At 42.1% G+C, this 21,597-nt stretch overlaps 1 protein-coding gene and 1 pseudogene across 1 annotated transcript in view; both read right to left on the bottom strand.

Moving 5' to 3' along the window:
* LOC125484838 (sodium- and chloride-dependent neutral and basic amino acid transporter B(0+)-like) overlaps positions 1–9,208 on the bottom strand; it is a 77,654-nt gene extending 68,446 nt beyond the window's left edge. The window contains 3 exon segments of the mRNA XM_048605217.1: positions 720–890; positions 6,504–6,632; positions 9,124–9,208. Coding sequence (XP_048461174.1) covers positions 720–890; positions 6,504–6,632; positions 9,124–9,193 — 370 coding nt within the window. The 5' untranslated portion in view covers positions 9,194–9,208.
* Positions 9,209–18,960: 9,752 nt separating this feature from the next.
* The window catches only part of LOC109919849, a 52,882-nt pseudogene continuing 50,245 nt past the window's right edge, over positions 18,961–21,597 (bottom strand).

The following is a 21,597-nucleotide window of genomic DNA, read 5'->3' as shown; positions in this document are numbered from 1 at the left end:
CTAAAATTGATCACTTTGGCAGGATGAATTTTTTAAAAAAGTAAATTACTTAATTGGGCAGCAATGATTGCAGAATTCTGAGGTGCAGAGGGATTGAAGTGTCCTGATTGAAGAGTTACAAAAAATTGATGCTCAGGTACAATACATATAATGGGATGCTATCCTTAATGATGGCAGGAATTGAACAAAATGTAAGGATATTTTGCTTCTTTTTTAATATAGCAATGATAGTTGTGTAAATTTGGAACTCTGTCTCAGAAGGCAACGAAGGTTTAACCTTTGCTTGGCAAGAGAATCGAGGGTTATTGTGAGAGGTGGGAATGTGGAATTCAAAACACAAACGGTTCAGCAATGATTTTATTGATTAGCAGATGAGTCTCATGAGGCTGAATGGACTATCGCTACTCCTATTTTGTACGTTTATAGATCACCCACAGTGCCAGTCTGTACAATCAAATCAAACATCATCCATTGTGCTACTTAGTGAAATCAATACTTTTTTGGAAATCAAAGCCTGTTTTCCCCACTTTCGGGAAAGTGCAATAGCAGTGAATCAATGCCATGATTCCTGCTGCTTTCTATCTAGGTCTTTCAGTTGTATGGACACAATAAGGATGGTCACTGAAACTATTGTCCATTTCTCTCCCTCACTCAGACTGACAGAATGTACAGTGAACAGCCGGTGTCTACACTTTCCCCAATAGAAGTGAGCACTGTACCTTTGGGAGCCCTGCTGCATGTTTCATCTGCTCCCCACCAACTGAAGCAGTCTGCCCACGGCAGGGGTGATTGGAAGGAAGCAAACAGGTAGTACAGACTGTAGGCGAGGATGCAGGAGTAAGAAATGTTGGCAATTGTAATCAGAAGGACCATGGTGATTCCGACACCCTAAAATAGAAAAAAGAACTGAATATAAATTGGGAACTACTGACTTAAAATAAATTCCTTGATGTAGATTTAGCTGGTCAAACAAATGATTGTGTTTTGCTACAGTCGGTCTCCATGGAGACCAGTGAGACTGGCCATACTGACCACATCTGAAGGGAAACATCACTGACTCGACTCATTCTGGATCAGAGTCTCAGAGTTGAAGCATGAATTAGAGACACTCTGACTCATAAGGAGATGGTTGAAATAAAGAGGTAATTTTATTTAGTACGAGGCTGAGCCGGAGAAGCAAAAATCACTCCAAAGTTTCAGATTTAATTAAGCACTTTGAATAACCATGAATTAAACTGACCAATAAACAGATCTGAGCTGTAAATGGATAAACTGACAATGAAACAGGCAAGCATTTTGAAGAAATTTTTTGGGACAAAATAAACAGAAAAATTTTCCCAAAAAGACTAAAAAAATCACTTTCGCGGTGTGTCATGACTTTATGGGACGAGTACACCAATAATTATATCCCACTGTAATAAAGGTTATTACAAATTGTGTAGCATCCCAATTAAGAGCACCAAGGTTACGATATTACCAAACCAAGTGTTATTCAGGACAAAAGCAATTCAGACCAACTTTTATCATGAACAGAAAGTAACTTTATTTATTGTAAACACAGTTGACTTTAACTAATTTCAGTGAAGAGAAAGGATTATTAATCTACCACTGCGCAACTTATATTCTCCTGTTTAAAAACCCCTAATACACACAAATACTCAGTCACAATTAAGATGGAAAAAAAGACAGATGTTTTGACACAAATATTGTGTCGAAAAAAATAGACAGGAAAAACATCAAAATTATGAAGCTGAAAAAGCTGATGGAGTGTTAAAATTTAGTATTGATATAGTACAGGAATGAACGAGGATAAGTACAAGGAAACCAAAAACGTGTTGTGTGAGGAATGAATTAGTTTTTACATTTGTGAGGATATGTAGGAGAACAAATGGGAATAAAATGGAAATATCTCCACGACCCAACGGCTTTCATCCTGACGGGATTACAGGAAGCTGGTGGGGAAATTTTGGATGCTTCTTCTCAGCTTTAATCATTCCTACTTAATACAGAGTATTCTTGATTTTGAATGACACAGAGAGAGATTCCAGAATTTGCCTTCCCTTCTTTCTGACTTTTTACTTTTAAATAATATTTCTCCAGGATCTTGCAATTGCATGGAGATAATTTGAGGCATTTCAGTTGATCTGATCATACTGAAACACCAGGAGCTGCAACTTGTTTAAACTCTGCCAGCTGTCCATTTACTTCTAGTTTCCCACTCCCATATTCATTTTCCATATCAAATGCTTTCTCTTGAAAAGTTTTACTTTCTGACCTTGAGCCTTTACAACTTCTTAAATATAATATTGACTTAAGAATTTCCTCTTTTGTTTTTCAATTATTTGTATTTTATAGTAACAAATTGCTTTAAAATGACTGATTTTTCCACAACTGTGTGATTGTGCTCCTACTTTTGGACACTCTTTACCTTTGTCGGGATTGATCATGTGACACTGAAAACACTTTGAGATGGTGTTTGGTGTGATTTTTCCATTTGGATTGCTGGAGGTTTCATGTATGCCCTCCCTTGTGACCTACATCTACTCCTATTTTGTATTTTTATAGATCACTCACAGTGTTGGCCTGCAAAATCAAATCAAGCATTACCCATTGTGCCACTTAGTGCAATCAAGGCTTTTTTCGAAGTCAAAGCATGCTTTCCCCACTTTCAGGAATTCCCCTCACCCAGCTTACTCCATGGAGCATCAGTTTCCCTTTGAATGAATACACACTTCTTTTTCTGAAGTTCCATTTGCCTAAGAACTTGCACTGATGCCTCCACTGTTACATCCTCCCTGGCTTGTAAAATGTTTGACAAGGGCTCATCTGCCATCCTGACTACAATCCGACTGTGAATCAGCTCCGCCTTCAACTCTCCTAAGAGCATTTCAGTGTCCACCTAGAAAGATCGTTCATAAGTAAACATCTGCTTTGCCCTGGCCTCTACGTTCTTCATTTAGAATTTAAGTCTTTCAAAATTTAAATTTTGACCGAAACTGAAATGTAGATCCAGTGCCTGTAAAACTTTTTCAAAAAACGATGCTGCATTCTCATTAATTCACTGTCTTGTTAATATGTCATTTGTGACGTTTTCCATTAAATATTGACCTCACCTTTCTGGTATTTCTTACATAATGTGGAAATAGTCCTGTATGTATTGAAACTATTCTTCCGTTCCTCCTGTTCCTACATCTGGTGTGCTCCCTCAGTCAAGGGAGGTTATTTCCAGGTGAATTAATTTGGCTCTTGTGCTTCTCCTGAGCTCTGCAGCTCTTTCTGGGTCTGTTGCAGCATCTATCCGATGTAATAGAGACACTGCTCACCGCTTTCAGGTCTCTGCGTATATTGTTCAGCTATTGGCTGTACCCACAATGTCACCGATATCTTTTGAATCCTTGAAAACATTCTTTTATGATTTTCTGCACCACAACGTTCACATTAGATACTGACTTTGTTGGAGATAGCAAGAACTGCGGATGCTGGAGTCAGAGCCAACGTGTTGTGGAGCTGGAGGAACACAGCAGGTCAGGCAGCTTCAGAGAAGCAGGAAAGCTGACGTTTCAGGTCGTGACCCTTTGCCAGGACTGGGGAGGGGGAAGGGAGCTTGGAAAGAAATAGAGGGAGGAGAGGTGGGGCTGGGGGAAGATCGGTGGGATGCAGATATGGGTAGTGGGGATTGGTCAGTGGGAAGGCTGGGACGGACAGGTGGGAGAGAAGATGGACAGGAAGTGTCAGGGCAAGGAGGCGAGAGGGAGGAGAGGTGGGGCTGTGGAAAGGTAGGTGGGGTGGTGACAGGTGGATGTAGTAGTGGGTAGAGGGATTGGTCGATGGAAAGGGTGGGGCAGTCATGTTGGGAAGAAGATGGACAGGTTGTGTCAGGTCAAGGGGTGGGGGCGGATGAGAGGGAGGAGGACTGGAAATGGGATGCGACTGAGAGCTGTGCGATTCTGAAACTAGTGCATTCTACATTCAGGCTCTATCTCCTTCCCAAAATCCACAAATCTGACTACCCCAGTTGACCTATTGTCTCTGCCTGCTCCTGCTCCACTGAACTCATCTCCACTTACCTTGACTCTGTTTTCTACCCCTGGCCCAGGAACTCCCCACCTACATTCGGGACACTATTCATCCCGTCTACCTCCTCCAAGACTTTCAATTTCCCGGCCCACTAAGCCTCACCTTCACTATGGACATCCAATCCCTGTACACTTGTGTCCCCCACGCAGATGGCTTCTTCCTCTCCCGCAGGCCCAACCAGTCCCCCTCCACCAACACCCTCATCTGCTTAACTGAACTCGTCCTTACCCTCAACAACTTCTCCTTTAACTCCTCCTACTTCCTACAAACTAAAGGGGGTGGCTATGGGCACCTGTATGGGCCCGAGTTATGCCTGCCTCTTGTAGGATACATGGAACAGTCCTTTTTCTGCTATTACACTAGGACCATCTCTCACCTCTTCCTCCATTACATTGATGACTGTATCAGCACTGCGTCATGCTCCCATTAGAAGCTCGAACAGTTCAAATCCTTTTGCCCCAACCTCAAATTTGCCTCGACCATCTCCGATACCTTCCCCTTCTTCCTGGGCATCTGTCTCCATTTCCGGTCACTGTCTCAGCACTGACATCTATTTCAAGACCACCGACTCCCACAGCTACCTGGACCACACCTCCTCTCACCCACCATCCTGCAAGAGTGCGATCACCTACTCTCACTTCCTCCGCCTCCACCACGATTGCTCCCAAGATGGAGTGTTCCACTCCTGGACATCCCAGATGTCCTCCTATTTCAAGGACCACAACTGCGCCCCTCCGTTGATTGAAAATGCCCTCAACCGCATTTTTGCATTTACCACACTTCTGCCCTCAAACCCCCTGTCCCTCCAACAAAACTAAAGACAGAGTCCCCCCGGTCCTCACATACTACCTCACTAACCTCCGCATCCAGTGCATCATCCTCCGCCACTTCCGTCACCTACAACCTGACCTCACAACCAAAGACATATTTCCCTCCCCACCCCATCTGCTTTTCATAGGTACCGTTCACTCCCCAACTCCCTCGTCCGCTCCACACTCCCCACCAACCCCACCACACCCGGCACCTTTCCCTGCCACTGCAGGAGATGCTACAAATGCCCTTACATCTCCCTTCTCACCTCCACCTGAGGCCCAAAGCTAACTTTCCATATCCGACAGGGGTTCACCTGTACGTCTTCCAACCTGGTTTACTATATCCGTTGCTCCCAATGTGGCCTCCTCTACATCGGTGAGACCAAACGTAGACTCGGTGACAGATTTGTGGAGCACCTACGCGCTCTATGCTATAATCAACAACACTTTCAGGTTGCTAACCATTTTAACTACACCTCCCAACCCCTGGGTGACACGTCCTTCCTGGGTCTCCATCAATGCCACAATGACGCCACATGCAAACTGAAGGAACAATACCTTATATTCCACCTCAGGAGCTTACAGCCTGATGGCCTGAACACTGACTTTGTTGCTTCTATTTACCTATCCACTTCCACCATGTTTTATTATACTCTTGAGTTTTTTAGGGGTAGGGACCTGTGGATGGGGCATAGTGAATTCTTGGGAGTGCATGTCAGTAGTTGATAACTAGTGTAGATTTGAGCCAGTTTATTTGGAGACTTAATATTATTTACGGAAGAGTCCGGTCAATAGTTTGATAGAGTTTAATTAAAGAACAATAGTAGAGCCTGATAATTCCACTTTTTTCCCTTGATAAAGTGTTCAATAAAGTTGTCTTGGATCTTCCCTGACACTTGTCCCCTTCGCCTATCTCACTGTGTAACGTGTCTGAATTGAAAAGGGTTACTGTAAACTGATCCAAGTCAGTCAGGTTACATTTACCCACCCTAAGCCTAACCCAAACCCTAACCCTTACACTTTACAACAGGAAGAAGGGAGTGAAGGCGATCAGCTACAAGGACAGAGGTTTGCATTCAGCCAGTGCCCCCTTCTTGATGCCAGGCATTTGGTACCATTGAACGAGGAGCCTGCTAGCAACACAAAAAAGAATGAATTGCTCCTTGGATTTGTTGCATGGTGCTTCCCTTGCCCCTCACTGGGTCAATACAAGTAGCAGTGGAATAAGATCCTTTGTATGAGTAACTGCCCAACGAAGGGCTCGATTGGCAGCAAACTGGGGCATGGGGTGGATGGCAGTGGGAAGGAGAAGGCCATCCATGAGCTTCCTTCCCCAGACCTTTACAGGGCAGAGGTTGGAAGGCAATGATATTCCACTCAATTACATGGCCCCATATCACTGACCACAGTGAAGGGTGTTAAACTCAGCCTCTGCTCACTGTCTCTTCACACTTTATATCTCGGTTAATCCATTGTGCAGCACATCTGAACGCGGACACTCTGTCCATATTCAGCTCAACTCAGATCTATTGAAAAATGCAACCGACATATGATCTGAGTATTGTGACTCATTTAAATTGCTGTTAAGCTTATTTGCTGAAGGACACTAACCTTGTAAAATGGGCACGGCTTTCCACACTGCAACAGGTCCGAGGCTGGCAAACTGCCCAAAGGAACATTCCAAGAAAAACATTGGTATCCCAACGAGTGCCAGCATGAGAACATAGGGAATCAGGAACGCACCTGGAAAATATAGGAAAGGAATTCAATGAGGGAAAAAAATCACCCACTGACACTGAGCTCCCTTGTTGGTACCAGATGGATTGGGTTAAAATTACTCTGAACCCTCTCTTAAACTCTGGGTCTGCCCATTATTCCATCTATCATTCTTTTAATTCATTCATGGGTTGAGGGCATCGCTGGTTAGGCCAGCATTTATTGCAAATCCCTAATTGCCCAGAGGGTCATTAAGAGTCAACCACATCGCTGTGGGTCTGGATTCACATGCAGGCCAGACCAGGTAGGGAACACAGATTTCCTTCCTGAAGGGCATCAGTGACCAGATGAGCTTTTCCTGACAATCGGCAATGGTTTCATGGTCATAATTAGACACTTATTTCCAGAATTTTATTGAATTCAGATTACATCATCTGTCATGGCGGGATTTGAATCTAAATCCGCCGAACATTACCTAAATCTCTGGATTAATAGTCTAGCGATAAAACCATTAGGCTATCACATACCTTGTTTGATCTAATCCCACACAAAGTAAAAGTCAACTTTATTGTGTCCTTCCTTTGGCTGGGATTATTCTATGATGTTATGGATCTGAACGTAGATTAACACATGGTAGATGAAGAGCTCTCAGCTGCAGTTCCTAGAGTTACACAGTGAATTGCAGCACACAGAAATTCCCACATTTTCACATTCACAAACTTGCTGAACATTTTTTTTGCCTCTTCACACAATGATATTGTGACATTTTTACCAGCTTGTTCCTGGTTTCCACTGATCCCTAATTTATGACAAGCTAGCACATGATCTTGGTCCTGCCATTTCTTTGAGAATGAAGAATTTAGGAAGGTTGCAGTCAACAGGTTGCAGGCTTCCCAGTATCCAGTCAGGCGGATCTGTGACTGGCAACTTTCCCCCACAGTGGGTGCAAGGGGAGGCAGAGTCTTTGTTGGGGACAGTTGGATCTTCGTGTGTTCCCAGAGTTTCTCTGGAGAGGAATCAGAAGTGGGGTTAGGATGTTCCTGCCTACTCTATAATGCTGGATGATGTGTGCCTCTGTAAGATGAACTGTGATGGTTGTTGACTTGAAATTTCATCGATGGGTTGTCTCTAAGTGTACTTTTGGGCTTGGGTTTAAATTGCAAGTTCAACTTTGACTAGCTGAGGTGGCTGTATAGCAAGTAGTCTTGGGCATGACTGGAGATTCCCTCAGAATGTCCTGCATGCCGCATGGGCACAGTGAGGTATCAGGTGCAAGGGTTTCGAATCCATGTGGTCTTGAAGCAATCTTTTTGCTTAAAGGAGGCATTGATTATGGACAGATACATTAGACTGGACTTTCATTTTCATTGCAGCTCCCAATACCATGGTTTCCAAGTGTTCACCTTCATGCCAGGCACAGCCAAGTCAGATGCTGCAATCAGCAAAGGTGACAATGTTGACCTTGGGAGGGGCAACCCAGATGATTTCACAGAGATCTATGTGGGTGTTACCTCTGTCAGCTGGGCTCACCTTTCAGATTGGAGGATAAACACTGATGAGTGGTACATGCTGCTGGTATTGGGTGGGCAGGTCCAGGGGAACAGAGTGTTCAGAATGGCCGATTGCGGTCTGGTCAGCTTGTTGGTGATAGTTTTCTTCACCGTGAGACATTGACCAGGTTATTGTTCATCTTGAGGTCGATCTGAGCAATAGAAGGTGCGACCAGCATTGTGTTCTGCCAGGCTACATTTCTCTGAGAGACGGATCTCATTCAGGGCTGCACTGTTAGTCTCTAGTCTGGCTAAATCACGGCCCACCGGAGAGAAGTGTCATTGAGGTGACTATCATCTGAGTCGGACTGTATTCTCCTCTTTGAGAAGGCAAGCTTCAGAATTTCTTTTTACACTTTCCCTCATTCCACCTTTTGAAGGGAGTTTGTTTCTTCTCTGTTGCGCATTGCCTGTTGACTGTGACAAGCCAACTGAACATTGGAAAGGTGGCCATTGGTCTAGGTCTCTCTTCAGTTCAGCAACAAGAAGTGCTGTCTTTTGATCTTCCACTGCTGTTAAACTGACAACTAAAAATCAACAGAATGCAGTAATCCCAATTTACAAATCTAACCACAGTGGCTGACTGAGGAGACCAATAACTGAAGGAGGTAGGTACTGGGCAGTGAACATATCTGATCTGGATAGTTCATGCTGTTTAAAAGTAACACAAATAAATATATATGATCTATCTTAATACCAACCTTAACTCTATTTGATTTCCACAACCACCGAAGCATACACAAATACATATAACGATAAACCATCGTTTTGACAATTCCCTCAACACAAAAAAAAACATGGATTGTACATAAAACAGAGTATGCTGGAGAAACTCAACAGGTTTGGCAGGTTCTGTACAGAGAAAAACAGAGTGCAGTGACCCTTCACAGATCTTATGTACAAAATGCTGCAACATCTGCTGAATTTCACCGGTACATTTTGTTTTGTTTTAGATTTCACAACACTACCGTCTCCGTTTCTGTAAGCCAGGAAGGGAAATCTCCAGACGTTGCCCAGACTCACAGCACAGCCAAACATCGAGAGCAAGTAGTCAGTTTTTGAGGACCAGTTACCTCGCTCCACATTCTGGTCACCTCCGTCGTTACGTTTATTAGTAGCATTCTGGAAAGAGAGGAAATCGCCAACTTAGAAATGAGTCTTTCTTGGACAAGAACTCAAGCAAAAAGTAGAAAAAGTCTGTCCCGATACATAAGTACTGTTTTTCCGAGAAATTAGCAGAAATTGTCTCCAAGTTTGGAAACACCACAAAGGGATACCGCGATTCATAACAGCAAATGTCCCCAAATTATCAGCAACCACTTGGGCTTGTAAACGAGTTTCCTGTCATATTTTGATAAAATACTCACTGTGTCCTCTGGAGTTTGCCTTTGATGGTTTTTCTGTGAGGAAGCAGATAAAGACAAGTCTCTATGCTTCATTTTTCAAAGCCAATTCTTCCACAATATTGAGGAATTGGATGTAAATATTGGAGAGCACTTTCTTTCAAAGATTTTGAGCGTGCTACTGCTTCAGGAGTTTGGGGGTTAAAGGTGATTCAGCTGCTCATCAGGAAATGAAACTTTTCATCAGTCAGAATCTGTTTAAACTGGTTTGTTAGAGCTCTTTTAGTAAGTAACCTGGCCTATGAATAAAGGCGAACTGGTGGCTGTAGAATTATAAGGTGCCTCAGCAAAGGTGCTCTGGTTAAAAGGAGGGAGTTACTCTTCTGCGCTCACTGATAATGATTCCAGGGATAACCAAGTTCTGAGGGGGTTACAGCCAGTATTTGATCAATCTGCCTCTGAAACATTTCTACAGCAGATTACTTACATACGCTTCAGAATGTTCAGTACCAAACTGCTGTCATTCTTTGTCAAGAGGTTTCGGCAGATGGCAATTTTAAAAGGGATGAATCAGATGAATAATTGGGAACACAGGCTGCAGATCCTGAAAAAATGCTTCCTCCTAAATGCAACATTCCGTTGTGGTGAAAGATTATCCATTGGTTCCAGAGTTAATTTGCATTATAAATTATCCTTCAAAAGTTAATTTTATTCCAGTTATACTTAATGTGAAACTCTGTTTCAGTTGCATTGAGATCCTCTGCTCCAATTACACTAATACGCTCCACTCCAGTTACACGAGACATTGCTCCGATTAGACCGAAACTGTCTGATCCAGGTACACTGTCTGCTCTTTGCAGGGCAAAATGCAATGAAAAGGAAAAATATTAAAAACTCAACAGTGAGAAATATCATTCCATTTTTAAGATTCAAATAGTGAGTTCTGAATCTCATCAATGAGAGGTGACTACTCTATTTCCATGTATTTGTATTGCATTAGTGACTCAAACCACCTCAGCTGTACACAGCTCCCAATTTTCCCTGGTTTCCTGAGAAACTAGATGAAACCATTTCCAACCTTGACAGTCGAAGTGGTTGCCTAGGGACAGCAGTTCACTGGCTTGCTTCTCCGAGCCTTCATCCAACTCTGTCTTCAGCACAACATCCCAGCATGCTGCATGGACAATGTCATCTTCCACTCTGTGTTCCACGCAAGCCAGCACTGGCAAACAGATAATCTCACCACATCATCAGGTCTGCTTTCGGACCAGCTCAGTCAGCTTTACAGAGCGTTACTTTGTAGCTAAAGGATGCTTCTGGCTTACTTACTTTTCCACGTTACTTTGAGCGCAGGAACACACACATATCTCATACATGTTCACAGGATGAACCTGATGGCTCTTAGCTTCATTTCTCAGTGCTCACTCACTCGGCGGGTGTTATTGTCTGTGACTTGCACAGGTTTCCTCAGCAGGGAGGGGGACAGGGAGTTTGTCATGGTAAGAAGCACAAAACAGTCAAGAGGCTGGAAGAGTTGATGTATACCACTGTGCTATATCCACATAATTTCCGTAGCACATGCCAGCAACTCATTTTGCAAACATAGTGCATGTGCAGAAAGTGTGTACACATTACTGTGACATATTGTGCCTTTCCCAACTGAGGATGTCAAAGAGGGGTGTCTTGATAGCAGGGAAAATGGGGGTTTGAGAGCAATCTGTTGAAAGTGAGGATCTGACATTAACCATGAGGGACATCCAAGAGAATATGATAGATCTATGTGCCATTAGGCTTGAGAAGCCAGAGAAATTCTGATTGAAACTCACTTCCTGGATGAATAAGGACTTCCTTTCGTGGCGTGACATTCTGTTGGTTATATGGCAAGCAGCTGCTTCGCTGTGCAAAGTCCACGTGGACCAGGTTAGATTTACAATTCATGAATCTTTCAGTTGCTGAATAAATATTTCTCATCCATATCATAGAATGCTAGCCACATTTGGGGTACAGTTGGATGGTTTGTGTTGGGCAAACATTACCACAGACTCCATGCTTTAAATTTAGCCTCAGTGTGGTCAACAACAGAACAATTCAATGATCCCTGATGTCTGAGACCACCTGCAGTCACAGACTGGTGTTGCGAATGAGAGATGAGCAATGGTGGGCCATTACAACTTCTTTTATCCTTGGGATGGGTGAAAATGCTGCTCATCTCTCCACGGGGGCTACTTCACCAGGTCCAACAACAACAAAGGCCCTAGAGCAGATTTTATTTAACAGTGCAAGTGTAGATATATTTTCAAAAGTGCAAAGAACCTTACAGTGACGTGTCCCCCCTACCCCCATAATGTTTCTTCTTCCTTTCATCCCATTACCGCTAGATGCAGTCCCAACACCAATGGTGTGATGGCGGGGCAGTTGTGTTCCATTAGCCTGGGATGCTAAGCATGTGGCATCACAGGCAGAATGGAGGTGAAAGGGCCAGGTACCTCTGCGGTGCCCTGACAGGAAGCATTTGGGATCCTGTAAGAGGGTTCTCGTCTCTATGGCAACCTGCTCACATGACCCTGGTGAATAGCTATATCCACATTCACCTACTCATTCCTCACACACTCAAAATTAAATTCAAATTATAACATTGTGATTACATTCATGATTTATTGTTTGACAATTTTCATGATTTGAGAAGCCAGGGTTTATTTATTTACTTATTATCATGTGAATATTTTGATTTCAGGGATGATGAGGAGAAATAAGTTTCAATCAATTTAAGAACAAAAACAGAAATTAAAAATCCCAACAGGTCAGGCAGCATTTGTGAAGAGAAATCAGAGTTAACGTTTCGGGTCCGGTGACCCTTCTTCAGAACTGATGGTAGCTGGAAAAATATCAGTTTATATGCAGTAGGGTGGTGGGGAGGGGTTAAGGAGTAAACGTCAGGTGGGGATGGACCCCAAAGAGAGAGAACTGTTGGACAAAGGAGTTGATAATCATCTGGGTAGGAGGGTGAATAGTTGTTAATAGAGACTGTTAGTGACTAACAATATGTAGCGTGTAATGGCAGGCTATGTGGTAACAAGGCCTGGTGTGTGGGGTAGAGGGCTAGGACATGGGAGAGTTCAGGCCCTAAAATTATTGTACTCAATACTGAGTCCAGAAGGCTGCAGGGTCCCCAAGTGGAAAATGAGGTGTTGTTTTTCCAGCTTGCGCTGAGCTTCACTGGAACACTTCAGTAAGCCTGAGACAGAGGTGTTGTCTGGGGAACAGTATGGTGTGTTAAAGGGCAGGCAACTGGAAGGTCAGTGTCTGTTTTGTGGGCAGAATGTAAATGTTCTGTGAAGCGGTCACCCAGTCTATGCGTCTCTTCCCCAATATACAGGTGACCACATTGTGAGCAGTGAATGCAGTAGACTAGATTGTGGGAAGTGCAGATAAAGTGCTGCATTGGTTGTGATCTTTCAAGATTCTATAAACTCTGGAACAGTTCCTATGGATTGGAGGGTAGCTAATGTAACCCCTCTATTTATAAAGAAAACAGGGAATTACAGATCTGTAGTCTGACATTGCTAGTGCAGAAAACACTTCTAAAAGATTTAATAGCAGACCATTAGGACAAAAGTGATAGGATCAAGTAAAGTCTGTATGGATTTATGAAAGGGACATCATTTTGCAAATGTACAAGAGCTTTTGGGGGATGGAAGAAGTGGAGTTGATAAGGTGGAGCCAATGGATGTGATTTACTTGGCCATGATCTTAGAAATGGCAAAGCAGATCAAGGGGTCAGATGGCCTACTTCTGCTCCATACTTTTCCACTTGGCTTTGTATTGTCAGCAGATTTGGAAACATTACGTTTTGTCTCCATCTCCAAATCATTGATCTATCCTGTGAACAGCTGGGGTCCAAGTACTGATCCTTGCTGTGCTCCACTCATCACAGCCTGCCAGTGCGGGAACAATCCATTTACTCCTCCTGTCTGTGTTCTGTCTGGCAATCCATGACAGTACATTACCTCCTAACCCTTGCAATTTAATTTCTCTAACCAGCCTCGGTGAGGGACTTAATCAAAATCCTTCTGAAAATCGAACTGTATTGATTAGTGGGATGTGAGCATTGTAGTTGGGTCAGCACTTACTGCTATTATTGCCTCCATCAGCTCTTCTTTATCAAGCATCTGTAAAAAGCTCTGTAGGATCATACCGCCAACCAGGGAAGAAGACTCAGGAGGCAGGCAGGATTCAGGCAAGTGACAGACTTTATTCTTATTCAAGCAACAACCAATTAATGCAGAGAGAGGGCCAAAGATTTTCCCTGAATCTGGCCTTGACCTGAGAACCCAATCGTTCTCTTAATCAATGGCTCAGACTGGAAGAGAGATCAATGACACACTCTGATTTTTACACTGAAATACAGCATCTTTATACATTTTGTGTTGGAATAATTGCATACAGCGTGATCACTGTGTCTTTCCCCCTTATTCCATGCACACAATCCTGGGAAACTTCTAATCAATGATGGGCATTCCTATGGACAGCCCCAGGTTCCAATAATCTCATGGTATTTAATAGACATTGTAATCTCCAGGCCTCAGGATCGTTCTATGCATCCTATTATTTTACATTCCAAAGTTACTAGTTATACTCCTGGCTTCTGACCCAGACTTGTTTATCTCTAAGGACTGCTTGAATTCTGTTATTCTTTGCATTCCATGTGCTATCTCTATCAAATTCTGTTATTCCTCCTGTATTTTCCACTGTCCCAAATGTATATATATATATATATAAAATATAAAAGACAGTTGATTTTAGCGAACTGCCATAAAATTCGTAATATTTACAGCTACTCTTACTGTTAGCACCTTTTAACTAATAAGTTGCGAACAATCTATTTCTTTTAGTACGTGCCAGGCATCTTTTTAGAGATAAAGAAAGCTTTTCCTCAGACTAATTAAGTTTCACATCTATGTTTAAATGTTTTTCCCCTAATGTTTCTATTTCACTTTGGTTATATGTAAATCTATAATTATGTTGAAATCTATCTCTATGATTATCTGAAGAATCTTTAACTAGAATCTATTTCTGATTACTAAACTGATTACGACAAAATAACTTTAGCAGTTGTTTTCATAGCTATTTAATGAGTTAGGCTGACTAGTTCATGGACTTAGATCTACATCCCTCGTTCTAACTGGCATTGTTCAACTAATGGGACAACCACTCTCTCATATGAGGCTGGAATCAATCACTTGTCATATTTTAATGAACTTGTATCTTAGATATCCTTAGGTATCTTCTTGTCAAACTGTCTTGAATGGTTGCTTGTAGGCCCTCCCATTCTCCTTGGAGTAGCCCTGTTCAAAGGTAACATTATGTTTCACTTAAATGCTGGGACAGGCTGTTTAATTCTGTTTAACCCTTATTGGCTATTCTGTGTCTTCCAAACATGGGCCGCCCTTGCAACCTAAAACAAGTTTATCCAACTTAGTTTCCTATTCAGACACCATGCTGACTATGCCCAATTAGATCATTCTAACATTTTCCCCATGACTCATGTAAGGCTGAAAAGTCTTTAGTTCTGTTTTCTCTCTTGCTCACTTCTCCAATCATGGTGTGACATTTGCTACCTTCCAATCCCAACAACTCATAAACAGAATCTATAGAATTTTGGAAGATAATCACAAATGCTTTGTTTATCTCTATGGCCACCTCCTTCATCACTCTGGGATGTAGGCCATCAGGTCCTGGGATTCATTAACTTTCAACCTCATTGGTTTCTCTGATACAATTTCCTTACTAATGCTAATTTTCTTCAACTCCTTATTCTCCCTACACACTTGGGTATTAACTATTGAAAAAAAGCTATTGGATTTACTTTTCTTTTCTGAAGAAGGGTCCTGGCCCAAAATGTCAGCTTTCCTGTTCCTCTGATGCTGCCTGGCCTGCTGTGTTCCACCAGCTCCACGCTTTGTTATCTCTGACTCCAGCATTTGCAGTTCTTGCTATCTCTATTGGATTTACTGGTTTCTGCCAGCAGACACCAGCTGACTGAGGATGAACTTAAGAAAGTAGCAAAATTGGTCTAGCTGAAGGCATGGATCATGTAAATGATTACATCAGGGACATTCAATGAGACTGTGATTTTGGGTGACAGCAATGATGGACTGTATCAAAGTAGGAGATGACAGCATGACTCATTGTGCGAGATCCTGCTCAAGGGTCAGAAGTTTGGGTCATAGGTGTGTGTTAGCCAGGAGGGCAGCCACGTCCAATACATTACATTCACGACATTGGCCTTAAAAGGTCAAACTGGAGGTACTCCTACTGCTAAATAAATGTAGCCTCCCGTGTAACAGCTGATGCTACATAATCAGTATAATTCTTGTTGGTTAAATGTATACTAGGCAGAGCATGAAGAGGCGGATTCAAAACTGTAGACTACACATTGAACAGATGGATGAATTGTTTCAGTGCTGCAGAAACATGACCTATATGCTTTCAACAGCTCTACATGAAAATGGATTTGAAAAAGATTGCTCCTACGCACCAGGGCATGGAGAAATATTGTTACACCTTTAACAGGAGAGGTGTATGGTCATCAAACCCCATTACTCCATGAGTTATACCAAAAGAATAAATGTTTTATTTAATCTGCAAGGTGGCCACACTGTTTCTCTTTATTCTGTCTTGCTGAATTTTATGCACTTAACTAGCCCATTTTGGATACAAAGTGTTCCTGGCGCAGAGAATTCACATTTGTTTTAGAGTTTACATTATCAAGTGATCAGACAGTCAAATGTAGCAGAACTTTAAATACATAGCCTAAAACTGACACAGGCTGTTCCAAGGACAAAAAATAGAGGTTGTTTTATACAGAAATAAAGGTGCTTACATTTCACATTTCAAAATTATACTTTGAGTATTTTATTTAGTTGCAAAATCATGTACAGACAATCTACTCCAGCTACATTAAGACTCTACTTACTTCACAACTATCTATTCCTGGTAATTGCATTTGCAATGTAAAATGACAGATTAAAGTTGGTTTGGCAGTACAATAGGGATTGTGTCATAGGCACATAGGATAGAATCATAGAATCCCTGCAGTGTGGACACAGGCCATTCAGCCCATTGAGTCCACACTAACCCTCTGAAAAGTATCTCATCCAGACATGGCTAACATACATAGTCTGCACACTGTGGGCAGTTTAGCATGATCAATCCACCTAGCCTGCACACTTTTGGAGTGGGAGGGGACTTGAGTATGTGGAGAAAACCCACTCAGACACAGACAGTTTCCCAAGGGTGGAATCAAACCCAGGACCCTGATGCTGTGAGGTAGCAGTGCTAACCACTGAGCTACCATGCAGCATAGCTACACTGTCAGCATTAAATAAGTCTTGGCACCTGCTGTTTGAAACATAGAGTAAAATTACTGCTGGAAATATTAGTGGCAATTTACCTTATTGATATAAGGTTCCTCCATCTTTGAAGATAACAGTTCTTTAAAATTAACAGGTTGCAATGTAAGGTATATGATTTATATATATATATCTTAATATCATTTGTTTGGATTTAGAATTTTAAAAAAAGGCACATGAGTTTTGTGTGTCTGAAGGAGTATGAGAATTAACTTATAAATATTTCTGAAGCCTTGGTGATTTCTTGCGCAAATACCCAAGACTTGAAAAATACTTTTAAATTAGTTTCAGTTTTGGCAATTCTGCAGGTTTCTTGTCTGAAGCAGGGTGTGTAAAGCTGTTGATCCTGTGAAAGTAAGAAGATAGTTTAGAATTGTTAAAATAGACCAGCTTGGAATGAGGTGTTCACTAAAAGTTCCAGACCAGAAGTGTTTGGCTCACACCCTGAAAGGGTTAATTGAAGTGTAGTTTTAAACTCAGTTGTATGAAGGCTTTGGGGAAAGACTATCAGGCTCTCAAGGTTGAGAGTTGAAATCAGAGTTAAATTAATTCCTATAGAGTTGAGAGACAATGGAATTGAGTTGTTGTGAATGGAATTCAGTCTCTGGTGTGCAAACTATATAGTGTGCTTTTAGTATTAATGTGATTTTATATTAATATCATTATATCTTTACTGTGTCTTTCAAAACCTTTGAATGTATGCTTTATGTCAACCATTCGGTTCATTATATCTTTTCTTCATTTTGTTTGAAATAAATAAATAACAAATTTCTGTTTTATTGTTGAAATCAAATCAGCAGCATTGTATGCTAAATTTTCGGAGATAGATCATCTCATTGAGACAAAAAATAAAAATGATCTATCAGATTTCAATCCGGGCTCTCTGTTGTCCAGTAATAACATCAATTGAGATCATAAGAAGACTAATATCTGACCTTAAACACCAGAAAAAAAGAAGTATGTTCTAATTATTTGAAGTATTCATTCACTCAAAGGAATTGCTATCTTGTGTTTGTTTAGTGGTGATGAGTATTTGTTGGAACGGAGCTCAGAATTAAATTATAAATATAATTTCAGGAGATGTAAAACTGGCCTTTGGAGTTGGTTTTTCGCTGTCCTTATGCTTCTTAAAATTCCTTTCTGACTTTCTAAAGGTGGATTGGGTGATCAAGAGTCTGACAATTTGTATGCTAGGGAGCTCTTTGTGGTGGGCTATAGGCTTGAGAAGGTGTTGTGGTGAGATTTAGAATTGTGTTAAATCTGGGTTTTCCAAAAGAAAACTTCAGATTTTTTACAGAAAGACTCATTTAATGGAGGTTTCCATTCACAGTCAGTTGGCTTGACAGACTGGGGTAACACAAGCAAGAAGCTTCATTCATGGGGCTGATATCAATGAGAACAGGTTTGCTAGGTAGGAAAAAAGAATGGAGTAGAGGGATTTTGTTCCTGATATTGTGTGGAATTGGTGGAAGCAGTTTTCAGATTCAAAGTCTATGGGTACCATTCACAGTCTGCTCTTGAGAAAGACCCATGTAATTTCGTTCTGACTCCTTCTGCCTGAGTTCTGGACTGACAGGTCCCCTCCCTACCTGTCAAACCAGCTGAAGACATAATTCAAAAGCAATTGTTCACTTTAACTGTCTGAATGAAAGCGGCTTCCAAATTGGGTGGAAAGTAGCTGGATATTTTGTGCAACATTTAAAATGGGTCTGATTGCTCAAAGTACACAACATGTATGGAGATTCAAGGATTGTAAGGTGCAAGCTGTTGAGTAAAGTAATCTTCCAATATAGATCATCATCAGAATTAAATATCGTGATGTCCTGCTTCCTGAATGAATCTAAAATGTGACTTCTACCGTCTTATCAAGATCACCCATTCAATGAATTGAGAGTATTAATGTGAAACACTTAAGGATAATTGAAACTTATGTGAAAATAATGTAAAAGCTGGCGATTGGAAATAGAAGTGACAAATGCTGGAGAAACTCAGCAGGTCTGATAAACTGTGTGCAGAGGGAAGCAAAGTTAACAGTTTGAGTTTCCACCGATGCTCTCAGATCTGCTGGGTCTCTCCAGCACTTTATGTTTTTATTTCAAACCTTTACAACATTAAACCGAAATTGAGTTTAATGAATGAATGTACAGATAACTGAATGGAAATGCACATGAATGGATTGATGAATGGATGAACAGGTGGATGCACGGAGAGTTTGAGAGATACAGTATCTGGCTGCTGTTGATGCTTAAGCCATGTAGGTGGACACAGAGAAGACAAAGGAGAACATTCATCAAGCCTGGTTATTAAAAATTCTTGCGATCAATAATGTTTAGCCCCTCACCATTCTTACTCTCTGGTCATAGGCTGTACATGTCCTTGCAATTAAGTTTCCCTCATCGCCCTTCCACTGTTATCACAGCTGCGTGCTTCTCAAATCTGAACAAGCTCTCAATGATCATTAAACTGACATTCTAACAGATACCAAACCTTTTGATGCAATGACCTAAGGAAGCCTTCAAGTAAAGGAGCACAGTTCAATGAACCCCTAAGGCAATTTAATGTGGCACATTAAATTCTGGGAGGCAGCGAATTAACCAGCCCTGATGTTTCTAAGCGTACTAAGTGTTTCTTAATGCTGTACCGAGGTGCACCTTCTGCCTCTGTGACTGTGTTGAAGTCTAGTTCCTCGTCCCATTGCCCATGGCCATTGACAGTGGCAGGTGGACTTTAGTGCACCTCGTTGATAGGTTGTACATGCACCTCTGCTGCAGTCAAACCCACACTAGAAGCACAAACACTGCCAATGTGTGAATGGTTTACTCTATGTTGGAGCCCAAGCAAAAATCCACTTCAGTCTCCATTCCCACTACTCCAAACTTAGCATCTGAAAGGGAACGAGTGCCCTGCCCTGTCCCATCAGCTTACGTATCTCTTTCCCCAGTAATAGTTAGTATTGGAATGTCCAGTACTCTCCACACAATCATTGCTCTGTCCTTGTTGTAGCGAAGCTTCTTGTTCTGAAACATCAAGGGGACACATAACGAGATTTCAAGGCATGTTCCTCGCAGCCAGACTGCCCCTTGTTCCCATGCAACACACCAATGCTCATCTACCCTCCCAGAATCTACACCCTCAAAAAAGGTGGGTTTCATGGAGGGGAGGAGCAGATTCCCATGAGAGAGAGACACACACACACACACACACACGCACACGCACACAAAAGTAATGCGCTGAGGGAAACTGGTTAGGGTATACTGTGTATGAATCAATGATGTGGCAAGCATTTATCTAGAGCCCCTCTTTATCGTACATTCTCCCTGCCTGACATTCAAACTCACCACTGCAGTGCAAAGTGAAGCATTCATCCTTCACTTGTCCCTTGTCAGTTTGGTGCAGGCCATAGCCTCTCACCTTTGGATGGCATGGCAGCTCAGTGGTTAGCACTGCTACCTGACATCAGGGACCTGCGTTCAATTCTGATCTTGGGGAGCTGTCTGTTTGGAGTTTGCACATTCACCTCATGTCAGTGTGGGTTTCCTCCCACAGTCCAAAGATATGCAGGTTAGATGGATTGGCCATGCTAAATTGCAGGGTTATCGGGTAAGGTAAGTGGGTCTGGGTGGGATGCTCTTCAGTGGGTCGGTGTGGACTTGATAGGCCGTACAGCCTGCGTCCACACTGCAGGAATTCTATGACTCACTGTGACCTTGAACGAGGCCTCCTTGATGAACCAGGATAGTCTCTTTGGGCTGTTGACAGGAAATGAGACATTCCTGTGCCTGCGAATGGCTGGGAGGAGGTTACGCAGTGAGGCTTCATTGAACTACAACGTGGTCATTTGGCTTAGCAGCAACATCGGAACCTGCTTCAAGTGTCCCATTAATGCCAGAGGGAAATCCAACATGCTGCTGAACTCTGCTGCGGCCCGTCTCTGTTTCTGTTTGTACTGGAGACGTGCGTGGTTGGCAAAGCATTCAAGTTTTAGAGAAAACCTGAAAGTCTGCGTTCTCGCCCATGAACTGCTCAGTAAACGGATGAAACTGAACTGAACCAAAACCTAAGATGTCAGGACTATACAGGGGAGATAAGCATAGATCTTCATACAGACATTCCCTTGACCTTTTGATCACTTGTAAGTTAAGAATGGCTTGTATCAGCTGGAGAACGTGTGTTATGATTGTGGCGTGAATGTACAGATATGATTTGTTACATTTGGAGTAATTACCGTGTAAAAGTTCATAGTTAACCAGCAATAAAGTCTAGGTCCCACACGTGTTCAGCTGTTTGACAATAGTTAATGTGACCTGCAGAGTGAACTTGTCTTTTTTTAAAATTATCAAAATACTGACACATACCCTGCAGGGAAACTGATGAGCTCATTGCTAAACATATACATGTGAATAACGATATAAAAGATCAACTCACTACAGCCCACTCTGTCATGAGAGAGAGAGAGAGATAACTGGCAATGCTTTAACATGGGGATCACCAAGCCTCAGGTAAAGAGCAAGTTTGAGACATTTACAGTGACTTCAGCCAGCACAAAAATTGAGCCCATTTGTTGGAGACCAGCTGTCCAGCCTGCTGAGTAAACTATAATTGTAAGAAGAAAAGAATTTGGAGGGCGATATTTTATATGGGCCTGAAAGATCTGAAAGTTTTAATATTTTATTGAATGCAAGAAGCC

The sequence above is a fragment of the Rhincodon typus genome, chromosome 14 (genome assembly GCF_021869965.1).
Source record: "Rhincodon typus isolate 14 chromosome 14, sRhiTyp1.1, whole genome shotgun sequence".
NCBI classification, from domain to species: Eukaryota; Metazoa; Chordata; class Chondrichthyes; order Orectolobiformes; family Rhincodontidae; genus Rhincodon; species Rhincodon typus.
The sequence above is the reverse complement of the archived record's forward strand: the minus strand, read 5'-3'. Positions and strand labels throughout refer to the sequence as shown.